The sequence below is a fragment of the Lytechinus variegatus genome, chromosome 8, assembly GCF_018143015.1.
Source record: "Lytechinus variegatus isolate NC3 chromosome 8, Lvar_3.0, whole genome shotgun sequence".
Taxonomy (NCBI): domain Eukaryota; kingdom Metazoa; phylum Echinodermata; class Echinoidea; order Temnopleuroida; family Toxopneustidae; genus Lytechinus; species Lytechinus variegatus.
The window spans coordinates 2,798,110-2,822,184 of NC_054747.1; the positions used below are offsets into that span (position 1 = coordinate 2,798,110).

At 37.6% G+C, this 24,075-nt stretch overlaps 1 protein-coding gene across 1 annotated transcript; it reads right to left on the reverse strand.

The window, feature by feature from the left end:
• Positions 1-317: 317 nt before the first annotated feature.
• Positions 318-19,822, reverse strand: LOC121419814. Its single transcript, XM_041614277.1, has 11 exons — positions 19,350-19,822; positions 17,258-17,415; positions 16,246-16,318; positions 15,564-15,746; positions 13,256-13,510; positions 10,757-11,054; positions 10,135-10,230; positions 7,481-7,683; positions 7,004-7,101; positions 4,163-4,398; positions 318-1,531 (listed from the first exon to the last, which is right to left on the reverse strand). Exons 1-11 carry the CDS (start codon positions 19,731-19,733, stop codon positions 1,263-1,265), a joined length of 2,253 nt encoding a protein of 750 aa, XP_041470211.1. The 5' UTR covers positions 19,734-19,822; the 3' UTR covers positions 318-1,262.
• Between the last annotated feature and the right edge of the window lie 4,253 nt (positions 19,823-24,075).

The following is a 24,075-nucleotide window of genomic DNA, read 5'->3' on the forward strand; positions in this document are numbered from 1 at the left end:
AATAAAAGGCATGTGCCAAAGGATTCTGGAAGAAATTGTGTAATTGCTGAGAAATCGGCAAATAAGCACGGGATTCGGGTAGGGCGTCGGGCCCGACGCCCTAAGCAATAATTATACATTGTCCCACGTGCGCTTATCTGTGTTGGGGATTTTCGGTGTGAACATTTTTCAGCGTAGATTTCAAGATTTCACAAAGTCCAGTTAATGTAACTGTACCAGATCTAGATCCTCGATGATATACTGGCAATTGAGCCTTGTTTTACAGACTTTCTCATGAAATCAGTGTTAACTGCAACTACTGGAATTTCTCTTTAATTGCAAATTTGCAATTGATTGCTTATCTGCTTCTTGAAACAAGGCATTTCATCTCATTTGCTGCAGTAAAAATTGATCTATCAATTGTAAAATGGCAACAGAATATTTGCAATTGATTGCAAATATTTTCTTGCAACACCCCTTATGACATATTGATTATGGAACCAAGTGTGTTGTACACCAAGCCCCGAATTCACAAAGGTGGTTCCAGTGGACTCATGAATAAAATAGGGTAGATAACCATGGCAACAGGCGTCAATTTGGCGCACTGTGACAAAAGTGCGCATCAGCATTGGACACTTTTTATACACGCGCCCGATACATGCTAAATTAGGCTTAATTTATACAGGAGATCTGCATAAACCATGGACTCAACCGTGGGTTTTCAAACCCACCTTTGTGAATTCGGGCCCAAATGTCCATTAAACCAAATTGATATTAGACCAAATGGGTTTATCAGATGTTGTATTAGACTATCTGAGAACTATATGTACTGCTTGCAGACCAAGTGAACATATGTGGAAGCATAGTGGTGTAGTGGTTCCAACTTTGCTTAGTAATCATAGGGTTATGTGTTCAAATCCTACCATGGTCTAGTGTCCTTTAACAAGACATCAATCCACACGTTGCCACTCTCCAACCGGGAGTTAAACAGGTTAACAGTAGGATGCGAAAGCCTAATGAAGTACCGGTATGCCTATTAAATGAGTCTTGAAACTCATGTTGGAATGCTCCCTAGGGAGTGGAGAAGGTGCATACACATTAAGCTGGCATGCCAGGATCCGATGACTGGTAATAATATATCTGTAAAGCTCTTACGGATGTCTTTCCAATGAATTTCAGCACTGCATAAAAGCGGATCATTATTAGCCCAAGTGGCATTAGCCTATTTGAAAAGAGGTCTAACTGCCTGGAGGCCAAGTAAATATACACCTGTGGGAGTGCCATCACTTCCCTTCATTTCCCGAGAAACTGTCCAGTCTTGCTGACATCGAAGGCTGCAGGCTGACAATGGGAGCGGAGGTAAGCAACGATCTTAGATTATGACTTTCTGATGGTGACGCTACAGGTGTAACGGGCATGGTGGCCGATGACATAGAAGCGCTTGATGACATCGAGCCGGTCAATGACATCGACGTTGGGAAGGTTGCTGATGTTGATGACGTTGGTGGCGCGGAGGTAGTTGTGGAAGCTATAGCTGCAGCTTGTTTGTCATCTGGAGATTAGGTAAAAAAATATCAGGGGAAAAAATCAATGCAAAGCGTCGCAATTCGGAAGTTTTTTGGCACAGCTTATTTCTTGAAATGTAGCTCACGAATACAATCTAATTAAACTACTTCTTCATGTTTCACAAAACCAATATTATCAAGCATTTAGTATGCTATTGGTATGTCACTATATCACAGCATTAACAAAACAATAAGCATCCGATTTCATAATCAATAAATATACAAAGACAAGTGGAATGCCTCTGGCCGTCTCACCTGCATCACGCGGTTCAATATAGCAACAGTGCTGACTTTGAATACTACTCTAACTCGCACAAGATGTTCAGCGATACATGGTTACTCTTATGTCCACTTTTTATGAACTAGACCAATAAACTTACAGAGATATGATGGTTATTCAACAAAAAACCCCGACATGGCCAAAGTTCATTGACCTTACATGACCTGTGACCTTGATCATGTGACCTGAAACTCGCACAGGATGTTCAGTGATACTTGATTACTCTTATGTACAAGTTTCATGAATCAGATCCATAAACTTTCAAAGTTATGATGGTAATTCAACAGATACACCCAGTTCGGTCAAAGTTCATTGACCTTTGACCTTGGTCATGTGACCTGAAAGGCGCACAGGATGTTCAGAGATACTTGATCACTATAATGTCCAAGTTAAATGAACTAGACCAATAAACTTTCAAAGTTATGATGGTAATTCAACAGATACCCCCAATTCAGCCAAAGTTCATTGACCCTAAATGACCTTTGACCTTAATCATGAGACCTGAAACTTGCACAAAATGTTCAGTGATGCTTGATTACTATTATGTCCAAGTTTCATGAATCAGATCCATAAACTTTCAAAGTTATGATGGGAATTCAACAGATATCCGCAATTCGGCCAAAGTTCATTGACCCTAAATGACCTTTGACCTTGGTCATGTGACGTGAAACTCGTGCAGGATGTTTAGTGATACTTGATTAACCTTATGTCCAAGTTTCATGAACTAGGTCCATATATTTTCTAAGTTATGATGACATTTCAAAAACTTAACCTCAGGTTAAGATTTCGATGTTGATCCCTCCAACATGGTCTAAGTTCATTGACCCTAAATGACCTTTGACCTTGGTCATGTGACATGAAACTCTAATAGGATGTTCAGTAATACTTGATTAACCTTATGGCCAAGTTTTATTAACTAGGTCCATATACTTTCTAAGTTATGACGTCATTTCAAAAACTTAACCTCAGGTTAAGATTTGATGTTGACGCCGCCGTCGGAAAAGCGGCGCCTATAGTCTCACTCTGCTTCGCAGGTGAGACAAAAAACAATTAACGAATGGGATAAGAGGTATGTATTTAGGAATTATATTGGCTAAACAGTTTACTTAGTCTAACCACATAGACCATGCTTTTGTACCATAGTTTGAAACCTCTTTTGAGAAGAAGGCCTATGGGTTTAGCCCAGTGAAATAAGACAATCAGCTGAGTAGATGAACTGCTAGTAAACTAGGGGCGGTATTCTGAACATTGTCTTTTCTCCATATTTTATCTTTTCTCAGAGATATGACAAAATCGGTATTCTGGTGGATGTCATAACTTTTGTCACAAAAATTGTCATAAATTTTGTATCTTCTCTTTAGTGCGCATCAAAAATATACAAGCAAAAGATATGACAAAAATTATGACGGGGGTAGCAGTCATAAATTTTGTCATATCTTTTAGTACCAAATATCCCGATATCCTGCTGACTGAATGTCATTCATATAATGATATTATTTACATTAGATTTTGGTTTCACTCATCATCCATAACAATTTTCAAAATTATTTTTCATGCTACAATTAGTTAGGCCCGACATATTAATTCCTCCTTTTTTTCTGTGTTTTCCTTCTTTTTCTACTTCTCCTCTAAAATACTTCACAGCTCCCTGTCTCTCTTTGTAATTAAGCGCATCAATATTTGCGGAGTTGCGCGATGCCAGCAACTGTATTGGGGATACGCCCTACCTGTCACGGGGCCTTCCTATTGGCTAGAAGGGCTCCCAATGGGAACTAACGACGATTTGGATTGGATTGCTTCCGAAAAGATAGGCAGGAACTTTGAGAGATATGACAGGGAAAGACAATGTTAAGAAGACCGATTTGTGACATTCATAGTGGTGTCACATCTCGGAGAGAAATGACAAAATTTATGACAAAAGTTATGACAGTGTTCCAGAATACCACCCCTGGTGAATATTAAACCTATGGGTGGTATTCGGATGATAAAGCCTAGGTTTAATCCTAGTATAAACTAGAATTTTAAATCACACTTGTATGGAATGCTAGGCTTCATAATATTTCTTCCATATTCGTGGTAATTATAATGTACCAAAAATTAAGTAAAATTCATCACATTTCTTTCATTTTCCCACTCTCCCCATTTCATGACTCAGTTTTTGACAACTTTATGCAGTAGAATAAGAATATTTTTTTTATTTGGAGAATGATTCGGCAACTAGCACTCCATATAATAAAAGTGTGGAATAAGTTAACCAAGGTTTAACTAAACCATGGCTATCACAATACCACCCTATATGTGACCTACAGTTTAACTTTAAGGCCTCAAACGGACTTACCCATCTTTTTCTTGTATGCATTACAAAGAGCCTCGTAGCAGACGGTCGGGTCGCTCTCATACCAGTGAGCAATCTTCTCTCTTTCCTCTGGTTTGCATTCCTCGAACCGTAGCCACCGGTAGGCCATGCACTGGGTCGCTCCGGCTAAGCCCTGGATCAGGTTCTGAATGGTGGGGTGGGAGAAGCCGAAGAACTCTTGGGACCGGTCCCGGGACTCGTTGACGATGTCCTCGCCACTGAGAAGAAATGCAGTGTAATAATAATTACATAGGAATTGTACAGCGCACGTATCTTCCTTTTTAGGTGCTCAAGCTGGTCTACCGATTCCAATGCTCACAGCTTTTTGAGGAATTACTTCCTGCCGGTACCAAATATACCTCACCTGGGTTGAGAGCAGCACAATGTGGGTAAATTTCCTGCTAAAGGAAAACACACCATGGCTGAGAATCAAACCCACATCTCTTAGATTGAAAGGCCCGTATTCTGAAGTCAGGTTTAATTTAGACCATGGTCTAACTCTGTGCTAAAACTATGGGAAGCCAAAAGTGACAAAATTTTTATTAAGTTGTATGTTTCTAATTTTTCACTGTGCTATTTTCTGATTCATCGATGGTGAAGACAATCATCTATTTATACTTCCTAGACAATTATGAATGATTTGAGAGCCAAATGAGCTGATTATGATATCTTTACTATTAGTGATTTATGTAGCAATTGGCTTTCCATACTTAAACCACAACTTTAAACCTGAGTTTAAGTTAAACCTGACTTCAGAATTCGGGCCAAAGAGTCTTCACCACTAGACCATGACATCCCTGTAAACTTTTCATAACATGTAAAGCAACACTAAAAAGATTTCAGAGTATTCAGAGCCAGGGGAGTTTCTTGAAAGCACCTGTCAGGTGTTTCATGCAACAAAATCTATCTCATCCAACATTTCTGTTTCTCAACCAAGCAAAGTTGTCAGATCTTACAAGAAAAATGCTGATAAAAAGCGTTCCTGGGCACAAATTAAAAGACAATCATCGATGGCCTGGCCCTCACTGTCCATATGACTGGCTACGATGCCCCCCCCCCCAAAAAAAAGATCAGTTCACAGCCCTTGGCTGTGATCTTTTCTGAAAGTTACTCCAGCCAGCTTGTTACTGTAATACATCAGACTTGTTTCAAGTATTTACATGTGATGTTTTGAAGTTTTGATTCTGTCACCAGATAGATCGTTCATGTTGTTGACAATGTCATTGACCAAAGATTAATAACTTTTTTTTCTGCTTGTCAAAAATTTTGGTGGTCCCCCCTAAAATTTTTGGCTTCCGCCGCCAATGGTGCATACCTTATGTGTACCATTAGACTTATACGAATTAGTGTTCCCACAGAAAATTGAAAACAGAATTCCATGAATTTTCCATGACTACATTGCTACTTTCCATAACTTCCTGTAATGTCCCGGGAGTTGTGTGGAATTTGAGAAGTCACAAAACTGGGGAAAATGGAAGTCACGAACACCAATAACAATTATTTATAATTGCAGAGTATGAGAGTTGCGAGACACAAGACAAACTGGAAAGTTGCCACAGCCAAGAGGTAAATGCAATTCCATGACTTTTCACGAATTTTCCAAATTCCCTGACTTTCCATGACCACAAAATTTTCCATGACTGCGGGAGCCCTGCAAATGAAGCAGGGAAAACATTACCTGCCTCGAGTACTCATAGCAATTGCCCCCTCAACCCTCAAAAGAGCGCTAGAAAATCAGAAAAGAGCCCCCAAAATCCCCATTCACTGCAATCTTAAAGCTCATCCAATGTTGCAGACAAATACAGTAGGTTGTGTAAAGTAGGCCCCGAAAATAATAAAAATCTATATTTTTTTAGCTTTATAATTATACTTGCTTATATAGCACTTAATACTTACTTTGTCAGAAGTCTCTAAGCGCTCTACAGTATCTGCAGCATAATTACCCTGGCTTTAGCAGTGCAGCTGTTATTCAATGGGCTTTATAAGTTTTGAGTGAAGTATGTTAATTATACATTGATATTATTCAATGGGCTTTATAACCCAATCATTTGAGCAAAGGGGATCTAAACTAGACTAAAAATAAATTGTTATTATTGACTAAATAGTGACGTTCCTTCTACTGGGGAAATCAAAGAAAATTGACAACTAAAGGTCCTGTCACAATGTTCCATGCAAGCCTTGCATGTGACTTGCAGGTGACTTTTTTTTTGCTACCCGCAGGTTGCCCACATTGACAATATCTCGCACACGGTTGCCCGCACAAGTGCATGCAATTCTGATTTACATGCATAAAAGATTTTAACATGCTCTAAACTTTGTTGTGGGTGAGTTGCGGGCAATCACCCGCAACTCACCAGCAAGGCTTTCATGGAACAATGTGACATGGCTATAAACTTTGAATGGCTAGATCCAAGGCCTCCCAAGGCTACGGTCTACTCTTTATCATTATTTCAATCTAATATCCATACTCAGTGGAAGTGCCGTGGTGTAGTGGTTCTGACACTCGCCTTGTAAACCGAGGGTCCTGTGTTCGAATCACACTGCGGTCTAGCGTCCTTTGGCAGGCGTTAATACACACTTTGCCACTCTCGACTCAGGTGCTAAATGGGCACCCTGTAGGATGCGAAAGATATTGTATGTTTGATTTTGCCAGCGCCATAATGAGGCTGCAAGGAATGCTCCCCAAGGAGTGGAAATCGTGCACTTTTTGTGAAGGATCGAAATGACCGGGGTAATAATATGCTGTAAAGCGCTTTGAGCCATTCTGGGAAAAGTGCTATGTTGGCTATTGTTATTATTATTATTATTATTATCAATACTCACAAAGCTTTATTGACGGCCTGAAGTAATTTCCGATGGCACTTTGTAGCTGTGTTTGCACTCAGGATGGTAGGTGGTGTTTGGTCATCAGAGATCTCAAACTGCAATGTCATAGAAATAGAATTGATTAGAAATTTAAAAAAAAATTACCTTAACCAGGCCGGTCTATTTTCAGTGTTGGCTGGTCCGGGGTGTTGAATCAACCCCCTTGAGATCTTGGCATCCATCAACTGATTAGAAATAAAACTTCACCCTACCCAGGCCAGGCTTTTTGGGGTGTTAGCTGGCTGGGAGGGGGGTGAATCAACCCCCCTCCTCCTCATGTAGAATTGTTGATAGCAGACCAGCAATCAATTGCAAAGGGGAGCCAAACGTTGGGGGGGGGCTTTCTGTCAGAAATTCATGATTGATTTGGTGGCCTCAAATTGACTTGCAATAGATCGCAAGATTCTTGCAACACTCCACATGTTGACGACTTACCTTGGCTTCCCCTTCATTGTCAATAATCTTGCAGGTGTAAACGCACTTCTTCTTTGGGTCATCCATGTTGCCATAGATACGGGTGCTATGGAAACCAGCGGGGTAGATGAATCGGTCCGAGTGGAAGGTGACCTTGTCCGGGATGACCTTCCCCAGGGAGTGGACAGTCAGGCTTCCCAGAACAATGGGGAAGATTGGCTGACCTGTAATGGACATTAGAGAAGGGGCCTGTTTCGTAAAAACTTGTTATGATAACAATTCAATTTGAAGTAACATATTAACCCTAATTCTCCCTGGGGGGCCATAATAGCCCCCCCCCCTTGACAATTTTCGCGATATATCTGCTGCGCAAAATTTTTTGACCTCGCTGCTCACTGACTTTTTACTTTCAAGTCTCGTCACAAATTTTGAGACCAAATTTGTGACGCCCGGGTAGGCAGTTACGACATTACGCAACATTATGTAAGTGCATGTCAGACCCAAAATTGCTCATAAACGTGATTTCATGTACAAATCCAATGCAAATTGTGTATTTAGCCAAAATTCATAAATGTATCATTATTTCTACTTTTACTGATTGAACTTTAATTTTGCTTTGTTTATGATCAGAATTAAGTCTGGAACGATTTCAATTGAAGAAACAATAAAAAACAAAGTAAAAAAACAAAGAAATACATAAGAAATTAAAAAACAATAAAATACATAAGAAATTGGTCTTGGTACCAGAATGTTTTTCATTCACAATTGTTAGGAATGCTATAAAGAATATTTTCACCAAAAAATAGCATTCTAGGAGCTTTATTTAGTGAATCAGAGCAAAAAGTATGATTTCATGAATAAATTAGAATAATCAATTCATATAAAATAAAAATATATGAATTCAGTGAAATTTACCAATGCAACTGCATAGATTACGTCATTCTCTACCATCATGCCAAGGGGGGCCATAATGCCCCCCCCCCCCCCCCCCCCGGAATGACAAGAATCAAAATACCCCAGGAGATTTAGGGTAAAAGGTACTGAGATCATTCAATAGTGAATGTGATTATGACAAGTCTTTATCAACAGGACCCACATGTTCACAATGCTCTGCTTAGATGTGAAGTCTATCCGAACAACAATTTAATTTGATTTGATAATGAATTTATTTCAATCCAAAATTTCAACAAAGTTACAAAGTAAAGCCAAATATAAAATAACATTATGAAATCAAACCTTCTGAAAGCAATGCTTGTTATTGAAGGTTTTTATAAGATATAAATTATATGAGACCAAATTATAAACATAACACTGAAAATTTGATGTAAAACAGGTTAGGGCATTTTATTTTTATAATAGACAGGGGGAGAATCAACATCTTCCATGACTATATCACTGTGAAATATTTAATGATCAAGCTGTTCACTGACTTCACACTCCCAAGTTTCGTGAAAGGGATATACTATTTTAGAGATACCTATCCGCATCGATGTGAAAGGGAAATGATATCGTGGAGAAGTCTAATCCAGTGGACCACAATGCTCCACCGTGCAACTGAATACACGTACCACAATAGTTTATTATTTACTATAGCAAGATACTTAGTAAAATACTTTAAGGAGAATGAAACCATTGGAACAAGATAGCTTGTGTGAAAACAGAAAAATCAAAGAAACAGATCAACGAAAGTTTGAGAAAAATCGGACAAATAATGAGAAAGTTATGAGCATTTGAATATTGTGATCACTAATGCTATGGAGATAGCAAATTGGCAATGCGACAAAGATGTGTGATGTCACTTGTGAACAACTCTCCCCATTACTTTAGTTTATATTTCACTAGAATTGCCTCTTTTATCACATCTATCCATAAATCATGTGTTCTGTTTACATGAGGGCATGTAATACATATTTTTAAAGAATACATCATGGATAAAGAGTTTGTATCATCATAAGAAAAAGCAAAAAGAGACATTTTGAGGGTATTTTATAGTCCACCAAAGGGAAAGTTGTTCATCAGTGACATCACACATCCTTGTCGCATTGCCAATGTGAGGATCACCATAGCATTAGTGATTGCAATATTCAAATGCTCATAACTTTCTCACTATTTGTCTGATTTTTCTCAAACTTTCTTTACTCTTATTCTTTGATTTTTCTGTTTCTACACAAGCCTATTTGTTCCAAAGGTTTCATTCCCCTTTAAATTGTGACTTAAAGGTAAATTCCAGTTTTGGTAACGATATCAAAATGAGTTCGTACAGAATCCAATGAAATGACCACCAAAGTGTCTTTTTGTATAGATAAAACATATGTGCCAAAGGATTCTGGAAGAAATTGTGTAACTGCTGAGAAATCAACAAATAAGCACAGGATTCGGGTCAAGGCGTTGGGCCCGACATTCAATGCAGTAATAATACAGCGTCCCACGTGCGCTTTTCTGTGTTGGTGATCTTCAGTGTGAACAGCGTAGATTTCAAGATTTCACAAAGTTCAGTTTATGCAACTGTACCAGATCTAGATCCTCGATGATATACTGACAATTAAGCCTTATTTTACAGACTTTCTCATGAAAGCAGTGTTTACTGCAATTACTGGCATTTCTCTTTAAGCATGAAAGTGAATTCCGGCCCAAGTGACGACTTAGAATGGGATATATATTTTGGAGACACCTACCTTCTTCATTCATAGGTATGGGTAAGATGTGTCTTTTCAGACTACTACTTGGCTTTTTCTTCTTGAGTTGATTCGCTTCTAATTTCTTATCGCCATCTGCAAAGAAAATGAAAAATAAGAAATTGACCTTATTCACTCTCCCTCTTCTATTTGTTTTGTTCTGCTGATGATGGTCTGTCTCTGTCTTGCACTCACTATCTCTTTTGTTCCATCTTCTTTTCCTTTGCCTTCCTATTCTCCCTTTTTTTCTTTCTCTTATATTCTCCATTGTATTATTCTTTCTTTCCTCCTCCTCCTTCTCTTCCTCCCCGTCCTCTTTCGTTATTCTCCTCCTCCTCCCCCCTCTTCCTCTTCTCCTTCTTCTTTCTCTTCTCCTCCTCCTCAAGCTTCTCCTCTTTCCTCCCCCCTCCTCTTTTGTTATTCTCCTCCTCCCCTCCTCCTTCTTCTTCCCTCTTCCTCTTCTCCCCCTCCTTCTCTTCCTCTCCTTCTTCTCCTCCTCCTCGTCCTCATGCTCCTCCTCTTTTCCTCTTCTTCTTTCCTCCTCCTCCTCCTTCTTAATATCTCTTATCTCTCAGTCATTCACAGGCTTTTTTTGTAAAAAAAAATAGTAATATGCCCCTACCTTTAGATCCTTTCTTGTTCTTCTTGTGCTTATGCCTGTTCTTGTCCTTCTTTCTCTCCCTATCCTTATCTTTCCTTGCAACCTTCTCTGTCTTCTCCTTCCTATTCGTCTTTTCTGCCTCTTTCTCCTTTGTGTTCGTCTCCTTCTTGACCGCTGGCTGCTGGTCATTGTCCAGGAGGGGCTTCCCGGTCAAGGCTTGGTAGTGAAGGAGTCGCAGAAGGAGGAACCGCCGTTCTGCTCTTGCTCTAGGCAGCTTTGCTTCGGTGCGTGCCACTTCATCACAGAGGGCAGCATTCTCCTGTTTAGGATAGTGCAAAACAAATTATACACCTCCCAAGAATGTTCTGTAATCTGATTGGTCCAAATCGGATCACATGACATTCAGCGAATTGCACTATTGCATCCAAAAAGCAGTATCCTGCACTTTGACGTCATACCAAAAGTGCTATCCTGCACTGTGACGTCAGAGTGCAGGATAGTGCGAGGTCGGGAATTATCTAGAATAATCTAGAATTTAGATCAAATATAGTATTCTGTGCAACCCGGTATCATGGGTGATGACAATGCACGCATTCTTCTGCATAGAGGACCTAAATAATGAACTCTGTGCTCGACTCGCCAAATGGATATACCGCACTCGGTTCTGCAGACCTCGGTGCGGTATATCCATTGGCTCTTCTCGCACATCGTTCATTATTTGGCCCTGCATGCACGCGCATACATGCATTATTTGTATACTAGCTAGAACAAGTCTTACAGAGTGTCATGACCGATTAAAGGAAAAGTCCACCCAACAAAAACTTGATTTGAATAAAAAGAGAAAAATTCAACAAGCATAACAATGAAAATTTCATCAAAATCGGTTGTAAAATAAGTTATGGCATTTTAAAGTTTCGCTTCATTTCACAAAACAGTTATATGCACATCTCGGTCTGTATGCAAGTGAGGAACTGATGACATCACTCACTCAATATTTCATTTGTATTTTATTATATGAAATACTTTTATTTTCTCCTCATTGTCATGTGAAATGAAGTTTCATTCCTCCCTGAACACATGGAATTCCATTATTTTAACATTTTGAGCTTCAAGCAAGGAGGTCCTAATCGTCAAATTCGTAAAAATTGAAATATTGTATAATTCCAACAATAAAAAACAAAAGAAATAGTGAGTGAGTGACATCATTGACTCTCTCATTTGGATGTAACTGGCTCGTTCATATAACTATTTTGTTAAATATAAGCGAAACTTTGAAATGTCATAACTTTCTTATTTTACATCCGATTTTGATGAAATTTTCTGCATTGTGCTTGTCTGATTTTTCTCTATTGATTCAAATCAACATTTTTCTATGGTGGACTTGACCTTTAATGATGTAAATCACAATTTCAAAATTGAAGAGACAGGGTATAAGATCAATCTCATGTTGTGATTGATCCCATTGCAGAAAAAAAGTTGCTAAGAAACACAACTCAGAAAGGAAAATGCAACTTGCTTTATTACTAACCAATGAAACATGCCAATAGGAAACTTACGCCTGATTGCTTCAGTTGCGTTTAAACACAACTCTTTCTGAAATTTGGCATCACTGAAAAGTACTTCTCACAATTAATCTTTAAGTCAGATGGGAGTCAGTTTTCAAGGAGAGTGGATCATTATTTGCTGACCCAAGACTTTGTGAAAAGCATGGAAATGCCTGTAACAAAGACCTTAAAGGAGAATGAAACATTTGGAACAAGACAGCTTGTGTGAAAACAGAAAAATCAAAGAAACAGATCGACAAAATTTTGAGAAAAATCGGACAAATAATGAGAAAGTTATGGGCATTTGAATATTGCGATCACTGATTCTATGGAGATCCTCACATTGGCAATGCTACAAAGATGTGTGATGTCACTTGTGAACAACTCTCCCCATTACTTTAGTATATCACTTAAACTGCCTCTTTTTATCACATCTATCAATAGATCATGTGTTCTTTCTATAGGAGGGCATGTAATATAGATTTTTAAAGAATACATCATGGATAAAGCGTTTGTATCACCATAAGAACAAGCAAAAAGAGACATTTTCAGGGTATTTTAAAGTCCATCAAAGGGAAAGTTGTTCACATACATCATACATCCTTGTCGCATTGCCAATAGGAGGATCTTCATGGCATTAGTGATTGCAATATTCAAATGCTCATTACTTTCTCATTTGTCTGATTTTTTCAAACTTTCTTTGTTCTTATTCTTTGATTTTTCTGTTTTGACACAAGCCTACTTGTTTCAAAGCTTTCATTCCCCTGTAATTAGGACGAACAAACTCTAAAAAGAAAGAGGAGAGTATAGAGAGCAAAAAACGTGATAAAAAAAGAAAAAAAAAATGCAGGGATAGGAAAATCAGGAAGGGACATGAAGAATTAAACTGATGACAAGAATGAAGCGAAGAAAGAATGGCAAGAAGAAGAAAGAAGAGAATGAGACAGATGAAGAAGACAAAATCTGTTCAACTTACAAATACCATGGCCTTGATAAGACGTCTTAGGTTTCGGCTCTTCCTCTTGAATTTGGCGTTCCTCTCGGCTTGCGCTGCAGCAGTGGGACTAGTCACTGTTGTGGGTTCAGTTGTGGCTGTTGGTGATATTGTTGGCGCTGTTGTAGTGGTTGTGACCGTGGTCGCGACGGTCGTTTTCGGGGAGGTTGTCTTTGGGGTCGCTTGCTTGGGGGTTTTCTTGTTGGTTTTCCTGGCAGCCTTTTTCTCCTCAGGTGTCTAGGTAAGATCAAATGAGATCAGGGGGCGTTTTCATAAGTTACACACAACTTCACATGACTTTAAAAAAAACTGTACACACGACTTTAAAGATTTAATGCCAGTTGTGTTAACAATTTCAAACTGAGTTAGAAAAATATAAAATGAATATCCAATTGCCTGTTTGCAGACAGTAACAATGCAGATATGGGCTATTCCACGGTTACTCACGTTACATTTGGAGACACCTTGACTCATACTTGGAGCTGTAACTCCATTATTATTGATAGGAACTAAACATCTCCTTATCACAACAAAGTACACAGTCTGACTATCCTTTGTATAAAAACAAAACTTGGGAAATTCTATTATGCTCCTGGCAAATCTTTGGAATGTGTCGGTTACTCACGTTACATGATTTGGACATGCATAAAATGAAAAGTCGACATAAGTGAAAAGTCTCCTCATACAAGGCTTTTATGAAAGTTGATTATATCCATTTCAAAGAAGTATATTAGGGAGACAAACTTTGTATATAATTAAAAAAATAAAGAACACATGGTTTTTACTTGGGGTGCAGATAATATGGTTACTCACGTTACGGTTACTCACGTTACATTTTGTCCATGTATGGTTAACAACACACATGTCATTAAAAATTCAATAATGTGTGTAAAATTCATTGCTAGGAACATCAAAAAGAGATTTTATACCGAAAATTGGAACAATTGGAGCTTTATTAGGGAGTAGGGGGGGAAGTATGATTTCGCTTACTAATTATGCATAAATTAGCATAATCACTTAATACCAATCTGCATGAAATAAATTACTGTATAGTATTGTAGATTATGTCCAAGACAACCTGCACGCAAATTTTCGGCGTGATCTTGCGGCCAATGGCCGAGATCTCAAGGGGGGCCTGGGAGCCCCCCCCCCCCCGGGCCATATCAACTCCCAAAATACCCCGGCCTAGATAGGGTTACAGGTAAGGGCATTCAATGTGTTGTTCGAACACTCTTTAAAGTTTGGTTAATCAAAACCAAGTCTTACTAATGCACTCTCGCATTGTGAATACTTTTACTAATATTCAATTTTTTGTGTGATTGTATGACCACTGATATTTTGATGAACAAAGAGTCGCATCAAAGAGATGTACGCTCATTTTGCTTTTAATTAATCAAAAATAACTTCACAACTCACCATGAGACTTAAAACTTGACATCCCACAGAAAATTTTACCGAACTGGATAATTTTTACTGGTTACTCACATTACATGATGGTTACTCACGTTACAAAGTTACTCACGTTACAGTTTTCTTTCATCATTTTTATAAAAAATTTGTACTTTTTAATGATTTTGATAGTCATCACTCTGTCAAAGATGGTTTGAAGGAAGAGAATTTAAAATCCCACCAATTAACTGTGAAGAATTTTTCTCTCAGAAAACAAAGTCAGTTTTTTCGGTTACTCACGTTACATCACCTGAGCAGGTTGCAATATTCATTTTTGAATGAGTACTACAAATTTACTTGAAAAGCGGTTGTGTATTTTAAGTAATTTGACTCTTCTAAACTTCAGAAATATATAAAGTGGTATGTTGTTGCAATAAAAAAATGGTAATAAGGCATATTTCATTTTTCACTATTTTTCTTGTATTTTGGTACACAATGGAAGACACAACTTTTGACCATTTTTTTCCAAAGTATACATATGAAAATAAACTTTTTATTTCTTGTTCCTGAAACTATCATGTATGAAGGACTTGAATTATAAAAAAATTCAAGAAAATATTGAATTTGAATTTTTAAGCTCATGTCCACCAACCTGTGGAATTGCCATGATGTTAAAGGGTTATGGAAGGAATCGTGTAATTGCTGAGAAATTAGCAAAATAAGTGTGGGATTTATGTCAGATATTGGGTATTTTCCAAGCAATCCTAACATTTCAACATACATGTAGACAATGGAAAGGGGAATGCATGAAAGCTACAATGGAAAGACACACACACCACTCTTATAGTGGGATCTCTGCTAAAAGAAGCAGCACAAACGTATTTTCACACTTAAAACCCACCATAAGTCTGAAGACTCCCAGAAGTTCATCCAATTTCACGAATCGTTTGCTGCCTTTCTGTGCGTCCCTGTACATGAGGGTCTCTAGACTGGACCTTGCATTAGGACCAACCAGTCCCTGTTCTACGATCCTTTGCTTAATGTCTTTGAGATGTAGGGGCTGTTGGGCTTCCTCTAAGATAATCTGAAAATAAGCAGAATAAGCTTGATATTTCAAAGACTATCTTAGTTTTCTGAATGTTACGTATTCACAGCTGCAAAAATTGTAACTTTCTGATAAGAGAATATTTACAGAGTTAAGGATGAGGGAATAAAATAGTGAAAAATACCTCTTTTAAGTTCCTGGCTTCATGCATATTTGTGAAATATCGTAGGAGCAGGGTGTACAGACGAAGGCTGCTTGTAGTCATAGTGCCTAGTCTTTGGCATCAGACGTATTTCTGAAATTTCACATAATAGTATCAGAGTTGGAAAGCTAATAAATGAGCTGCAGCATCCGCCTGGATTATAGGTTAGGCCTTGCACAATGAATATTAAAATCAAGGCATGGATGAAGACTAGCAAAGCTATTTATGCGGCATTGCTAGAAGATAGATATGGTCCACTGTCATTTATTCACTGATCCATTCTTGGTTATGTCATTGTAATACATAAAATGATGGGAGTGTAAATAACTTAGTTACCTCTGCAGCATCCAGCCAAGACATCTTGTCAATAGTGGGCACCCTCTGGCCAGTCCCCTGGTCCTCATAGGGCCTACATGTATGGTCAAATGGTGAGAGAAAAGACAGGTGTGTTGGAAATTCTTAACATAAGACAATGTTCATTTTCATTTGAAAAATCTAACTTTTTTTCAAAAATTTTGGGATGTCATTCATGATTTATGGTCTTTGAAATCCAAGGGAGCTTTTCAAGAATATATTTCTGAACTTGTTTCTCCATACTACCCCTCTAGGACACTTAGATCATCAACTCAACTACTCCTTCAAGTACCAGACTAAGAACTAAGATGCATGGTAAAAGGTCTTTCAACAGTGCCCCAACCCTTTGGAATTCCCTCCCCAGTACTCTCCGATCACAAAATAATCCTGGACTTTTCAAACCCAACTTAAAACATTCCTCTTTAATGAAGCATTCAAATAGACCTCTCCCAATACTTATACCATACATGTATGTAACTGATTAATGTCAATAATATTTAAGTGTTATTCTAAGTTATTCCTTATGTTGTATCATTTTTATTTCTGTAAAGTACATTGAGAGTCCTTTCAGGTCTGAAATGCGCTACATGTATATAAGAACAGCAGAACTGCATTATTATTATTAAGAAACATTTCATTTTCGCCAGTTTAATTCCAATTGGTCTAATGTCATTTCGTCCAATTACCAACTCATCTACTATCATTGGTCTACCATCAGTTCGCCCAATATCCACATGGTCAACTAACCAGTCCAATAGCCATTTACTCTATATACCAATTGGTCTAAATGGACTGGTTTAACATTAATATTTCAAAATAATCTTGCTCATTTATGCGTGAAGTGTTCGTCACATATTAGGTATCAAAATGTAGAAAAATAATTGAACTACATGATGATGTGAATGAAACATCATAATTAATCTATCTTTGAAGAAAAAAGACGTGAAAATCCTAGTTTCCTTTTTTATGGGACACATTGTATATTATTACTTACCCAGGAAAGAAGACTTGTTGTGGATGCATGGTTCCCTGTTGAGGGAAGGGAAATCCTGGGGAGTGTTGTAGCCTGGCCTGGAGAAGGCTGGTAGGAGACTCCAGGGGTGGCATGACGGCCTGGTAGGGGTAGCCAGGGAACGCACCCATCGGGGAAAGCTGCCAAGGAAGTGAAAACGATAGCACATAATGTCAACAGTCAGAATTTTGCAGGAGATGTTAGCGGTACACCATGTGGTGAGTCGGAGATGGACTAGAACAAAGATAGAAGTGCATGTAGAGTTGAAATAGAGAGGCGAGAAAGTGGAAGGTTGGGAGGTAGAGTATTCTTTCAGAAGTGCGTAGACCTGTTTCATGAATACTTACACAGAGGGTAGCTTTGCCATTATAGTAGTATTAACAGGGCTAAGCCGTCAAACAGGGCCACTTGATATCTGAGGGCTTAACTAGAATACTAGATCATACGATTGTTAGTCATTTATATTTCAAATTTTCTGCAGGGAACAATTTTGCTTTACAAATTTGAATAACATTTTTGGTCATACATGTAAGAGAAAAGCTCTCAACTATAATGTACAGTCATATGTAAAAATATGCTATACAAAAGACTATGCATAGCAGTCTTTCAAAAATGTGGAGCAAATTGTGATGCAATACCAGAAAAATTGTTCCCTGTACTGTCAGAACGTTTCTATCCATCCTGATGCATGCTGACTAGCCTTATCATCTAATTCTTTATGATTTGAGCATTTCTATATCACTGCACATGCAAACCTCCACTTTCATCATCATTCAATTAAAAAGCTTCAGAAACGTGAGGATTGCACTGTTATAATTTGTCCTAGATAAGGGTGGTTAGGGCACTTGGTCCAATTTCATTCTCCTCTTTCCCATTGAGCAGAATTTTAAAAGCAGAAAAATCAGCATTCACCCTACCGGAACGTCAAACCCTCCACAATTTATAACGCTGAATTGGGTGATTACCTTGATGGCCTTGGTGTTGATGTTGGTGTTAAAATCTGGATTGCTTCCCCTAGACAGATTTTAAGCATTTTGCCAAATGCTGGCTGTGTAGTTAAGAAATGGGACACACACAAATCCATATTTTCAGCTTTCGAGAGTCCAGAGTGTCAGATAGTAAATTTTACACTCTCTCTGATGGCATGTTTTCTTTAATCAGATCACAGTGCAAAATTGTGACAAAGTTAAAATTGTGCCAAACAGAAATTCAATTTTCCCATAGTAAATGATGGGAAAATTGCTAAAATTGGCAATCTCAACACACTCAAAAATAAGGGTTTGCAATTTAGACTTAATCCTCATTTCTGATGATCAAAAGTAAGATAAGAACACTCTGAATTTTCTCTTTGTGGAACGAGAGGTCTACGCGGCATCAGTTAGGTAAGAAATCTTCATTTTTTTATATTTTTATATAATAATATTTAAAACCTTCCTATGCATTAGGCGTAGGAAGGTGTAAGAATTAATAAAATTAATAGAATTCTCATGATTTCGGTTTAAAAAGATGGATTTCTTGGGGAAATCCATCTTTGTTTTGGTCCTTCGCTGAAGACACTATGGAGAGAGTGTCAAGACGTCAATGATGAAGAAGTATATGACATATCTAAAAAAATCATCATCATTGCGTCCTCAAGACTAGATCGTCCCAGTTTACAGGGACTGTCTCAGTTTATAAGAATTTCTTCACACACGAAATCTAGGAAAGTTCATTCACCTGTCAAGTGCCGACACCAATCAAGCGTGCTAGTCAATGTAAACATATCAGGTTTCATAACAAGATTATTGGAAGACGGTAAGTCATGAAAAATAGACGGTGAACTGGGGGGAATTGAGGTCACTGAATCTATTTTTAGCACTCTCAATTTCCGTAATTGCTTTCTTTGTCCCGTAGGGGGAAGTGAAAAAAAAACGTCCCCATAAACAAGGACAGTCTCAATTTATCAAGACATGATTTGTCTTGGTTTATGAGGATATCCTTGTTTTCTGGGACAATCCCAATTTTTGGACCAGCGCCTCTAGTGGTCTAATTCTAAATTGACCAAGTTTTCTCTGTAAACTGGTAAAGAATTTACCAGAGGTTGTCCATCAGGCGTTCGTGGACCAGTCGGCAAGCCATGCATTCCGACCGGAGACATTAGGGGCAAAGGAATACCACCACCTCCCGCCGCTGCTGCTGCTGCTGCAGCTGCCGAAGGAGGAGCTGACGTATTCGGTGAAACCATACTCCCAGCAAAACTCATGCGGGGAGTTCCGGCGGCGCTCATCATCGGGGACATGCTGTACGCACTGACAAGAACCGTACTCGCAGCGACATTTTGAGCCGCATTTCCTTGGGTCGACGCTGACTGCTGAGCCTGGATGGATTGTCCGAGGAATGACGGCACAAGTTGGCTAAGATCATGATTAGTCGTTATTATCTGATGGTCCAAGTTGGATGATACCGGCTGTTGTTGCATTTTCTCTGCAATTTTGGGTGTAATATTCTGCGAAAAGTTCCCCACCGCACCATCACACAACAAAAGGAATATGGTAAGCCGCTGGCTAATTAGTTGTTATGAAGCGCGTTAGGTGGGGTGAAGATAGTAGCAGAAAATTTTAAAGCAACATGACATTTATAAATGATGGAAGCAAAAGGCCAAGGGCACTGGCGTACAAAAAAAAATCACTGCCATGAAAAAAAGAGAAAAGGAAAAGGATAAGGGTGAAATGTGCTGAGTAAATCCCGGTATCAAATTGTTATTATTTTTACTCACTTGCTTGCAAAGGCGGCGGAAGCGGGGGAGGGGGACCTGTCCCCCCCTAAATTTGAGGTGGGGGAACCTTTCTTTTTTTTTTTGCATGTCAAAATTTTTTGCGATCCCCTCCTAAAATTTTGGTTGATAACCTTTTTTTTGGGGGGGGGAGGGCTCGTCAAATAGTCGCCCTGTGTCCATCCAACTGAAGTTTCAGGTGGCCCCCCCCCCTAAATTTTTCGACTTCCACCGCCAATGCTTGCTTAACCCTCTCGCAACTTTTTCTTTACAAATTTTCCCCACATATTCTATGTTTAGTCCATTTAGCCCCCTCATTCGGCTTTGAATAGTGACCAGTCGAAGATTAGATTTAGTTTTAAGCCTTGTAGATTTGAATATAATTCTAAAAGATATGAATTTAAATCTTTTGAGATTCGAAAGTTCATCCTTAAAAAGGTTTACAAAAAGTAGTGAACTCACAGAGGCGTATTAATACAACATCCCTTTGAGTATTTAATTTACATGTAGCACAACTTTTGGAATTAAACTTCAGTAGGGGCTTGAAAATATGTGACATCGGACATTAATTTAAAGGGGAAGCTCATACTTATTTTTGTTTAGTGTAATCGTTTTATAATTTTTATTGTAAAAGCAAAAAGAAAAATACATAGGGCCTATTAGAAGAAATAACAATGATAATGCAGTTATTAAAACACCCTGATTTGTCGAAGGTTCTAGTTTAATGCCGATCACTCGTGGAGTATGATTTCCTCTTCTTACAAGTCAAGAAATATTTTCCGATTGTTATTTGTTATTATTTTTATTTTCTCTACTTAATTTTGCAAGCAATTTAAAATGGCTATGAAGAATGTCTTTTAAAAGATTCCCCCGACTCTTTTATTATTTCTCTTTTCCGTTTAATTTCCCATTCCCATTTTCCTGTTAAAGATTCATGCCTTCACTGGCAGCCCTACTCCAAGATTTTCATTAAATTACATAATATAAATAGTACCTGTGTAAGATTATTTCTCGGAGCCCTGTTTTATATTTAGGTCCTATTTGCTGCAGCCTAGCTGGTGACAGAGTCCTGTATGTTGTTAATATTTGTTTATTTATTTGTTTTGTCTTCGTTCTGTTTTGTTATTTTATCCTTGTCCTTTATAGAGACAAATACCGCCCCCTCCTTTCGGAGGTGGAGATGCAGCATTATACAAGCATTTTCAAGAGCCACTTTGCCCGAGATAATAAAGACAAAAATTCGTGTTCAATGGGTTAACATTGTCATAAAAACATTCAATTTTGTAAATTTCTTTATACACTGTAAAAAAAATAAATGCTGATTTAGCACTTACAGTGCTTGTATAGTGACTGCACTACGAGTGCTGATTTTCTAATTCAAATTTAAACTAAAAAATCAGCACTAGAAAATCAGCACTCGTATAGTGCAGTCACTATACAAGCACTGTAAGTGCTAAATTAGCACTTCATTTTTTAAAGTGTATACATTGATTATCCTGTATATTAATTAATTACTTATACGTGTATATGTAATCAATTTCTTTACCCTTCTTTTATTGAAAAAAAAATGTAATTTGACTTTGAATTTTGATATTTTATTCAAATAGGAATGAAACCTTTGGAACAAGTGGGCAAGTGTGCGGGAAAGAGAAAATTCAAAAATAACGATCAAAGAAAGTGTTTGAGAAAAATTGAACAAATGAGAAAGTCCCGAACATTTTAAAGGGGAAGTTCACCCTGAAGAAAACTTTGTTGTAAAAATAGCAGAAAAAAGAGTAAAAAAATATTGGTGAAGGTTTGAGGGAAATCCGTCAAAGAGTAAGAAAGTTATTAGAGTTCAAAGTTTTGGATTTGTGACGTCATAAACGAGCAGCTGCCCCATTTGTTATGTAATATAAAATGCATGAATTTCAAATTTTTGATGGTTCCTGATGACTTAATTTTGTTTTCTATTCATGATCGGGTGTGAAATGATTTGTCTATTGATATACAAAAGGTTAAGTGAAAACCATTTTCAATTTTCTGAGAAAATGACATTTCATTGATTTTTTACCATTTGCTATGTAGGAATGCTGCTCGCATATGACGTCACAAATCAAATAATAGAAATTCTAATAACTTTTTAATTATTTGATGAATTTTTCTCAAACCTTCGGCAATATATTTTATTATTTTTTCTGCTATTTTTACAATGAACTTTTTGTCAGGGTGAACTTCCCCTTTAATATTGCGATCACTAGAGATCTTCTCATGCGACAAAGATGTGTGATGTCACATGTGAACCACTTTCCCTTTTACTAATTTTGAACCAAGTTGAGACTTGTTATGTATTTTATTCACTCTAAAAACAAGAAATGTTAACTTAACATTTGAAAGGTTGGAGGAGTGACAACATTTTCTAAATGTTCTATAGAATCTACTGATAGATGTGATAAGAGAGGCAATTTAAGTAAAATATATATAAAAGTAATGGAAGAGTAGTTCATATGTGACATCACACATCTTTGTCACATCTACATTACAATAACGATCTAATACACTCATATCTTTCATATTATTTATTCATTTTTTTCAAACTTTTGTTGGTCTCTTTTCGGTTTGCTCAAAAACTATATTGTTCCAAAGGTTTCGTTTTCTTTTAATTATAGGGCCTACATTTGATCATTATAATATTAGTGATAATAATAATAATAACAATAAATTGGTGTTTATATAGCACATAATCATGCGGTTTACATATACAAATTACTTTCCAATATATATAACAATTACACTAAACAAACTAATAAGTATGTCTTCAAATTTATGCATCATTCGCAAGTATTCAAACCGCTCCGCTACACAAAAGATTATACATGCTCTGATATCATCTCGACATGATTTTGGCAATTCTATTTTGTTTCAGCTTCCACAATCCCAACTTTCACGCTTACGAAACTTACAGAATTCTGCAGCCCGTATTGTTACCCTTATCAGACGCTCTACTCACATAACTCCATTTCTGTCCTCACTGCATTCGTTACCCATCGAGTACCGTATTGTATTTAAGTTATTATTGTTATTTTTTCACTGTATCCATGGGTCTGCCCCAGAATATAATGTTAAATTGTTGATGCCATACAATCCTCCTCGACGTTTAAGATCTTCCGATTCTAAATTGCTTTACAGTTCCTAAATCCAAGAAATCATGGGGGGATCGGTCATTTGCACATGCTGGGCCATCCTTGTGGAATCAGTTGCCATATTCTATTCGTAGTATTTCAAATATCGATAATTTCATAATTACTCTAAAAACCCATTTGTTTAAAATTGCCTTCCAGTAGTTTCCTTTCATTGTCATGACTGTCATTCTTTTATCTTTGTCCCTTCCTGTTCCGTGTAATTTTTTCTCTTATTTCCTTTTCGCAGCGCCTTGAGCACATGATCAATGTGGATTTGGCGCTTAAGAAATAATCTATTATTATTATTAAATGTCTTTTAAATGATTCGACAGAAGTACCTGATCGAAGATGAATTGGTATAAACTATTCCATAATTTGGGACCGCATAAATAAAATAGCTCATAACTCCTGCAAAATCACCCTGAAAATTCCCCTCACTCCTCCCATCCAAGTCTAATTTCCTCTTCGAGATAGTCTGCAGAGCCCTTTAAAGATTACAGCAGATTATGATGAAGGATACAAATGCAACTATTCTCTCTTTTTTTTCATAGAGAGATCTATTCATTCTGTGTTTTCGATCTTTTTTTCCGATCTTGCATGCTTGCATTGTCTAATAGCGCCCTCTTGGTGCGGTGGAATACATGCAGTTTTGATGTTGGATTATTCCACAATATGTAGGGGTGTGAAATCCTATAATTTATATGAATTTCATAATTGTTCAATATTATAACATTTTGGTCACATATTGTGTACAAAAATACTTAATATTGAAGCAAAAGATCAAATCTGGTTGATAATTTCCAATTATTTTTCAAAAATAGTGCAATTATTTTTTTTTATTTTAACCCAATTTTCTGTCGAAAAATCCTTCACTACAGCTAAATAAG

Coding starts and splice junctions, on each gene's coding strand:
- LOC121419814 (XM_041614277.1), bottom strand. CDS start 19,733: ATGCAACAACAGCCGGTATCATCCAACTTGGACCATCAGATAATAACG. Junction 7,102..7,480: donor ACAATGAAGGGGAAGCCAAG/GTAAGTCGTCAA, acceptor ATGACATTGCAG/TTTGAGATCTCTGATGACCA. Junction 4,399..7,003: donor CAGGCCGTCAATAAAGCTTT/GTGAGTATTGAT, acceptor ATTTCTTCTCAG/TGGCGAGGACATCGTCAACG.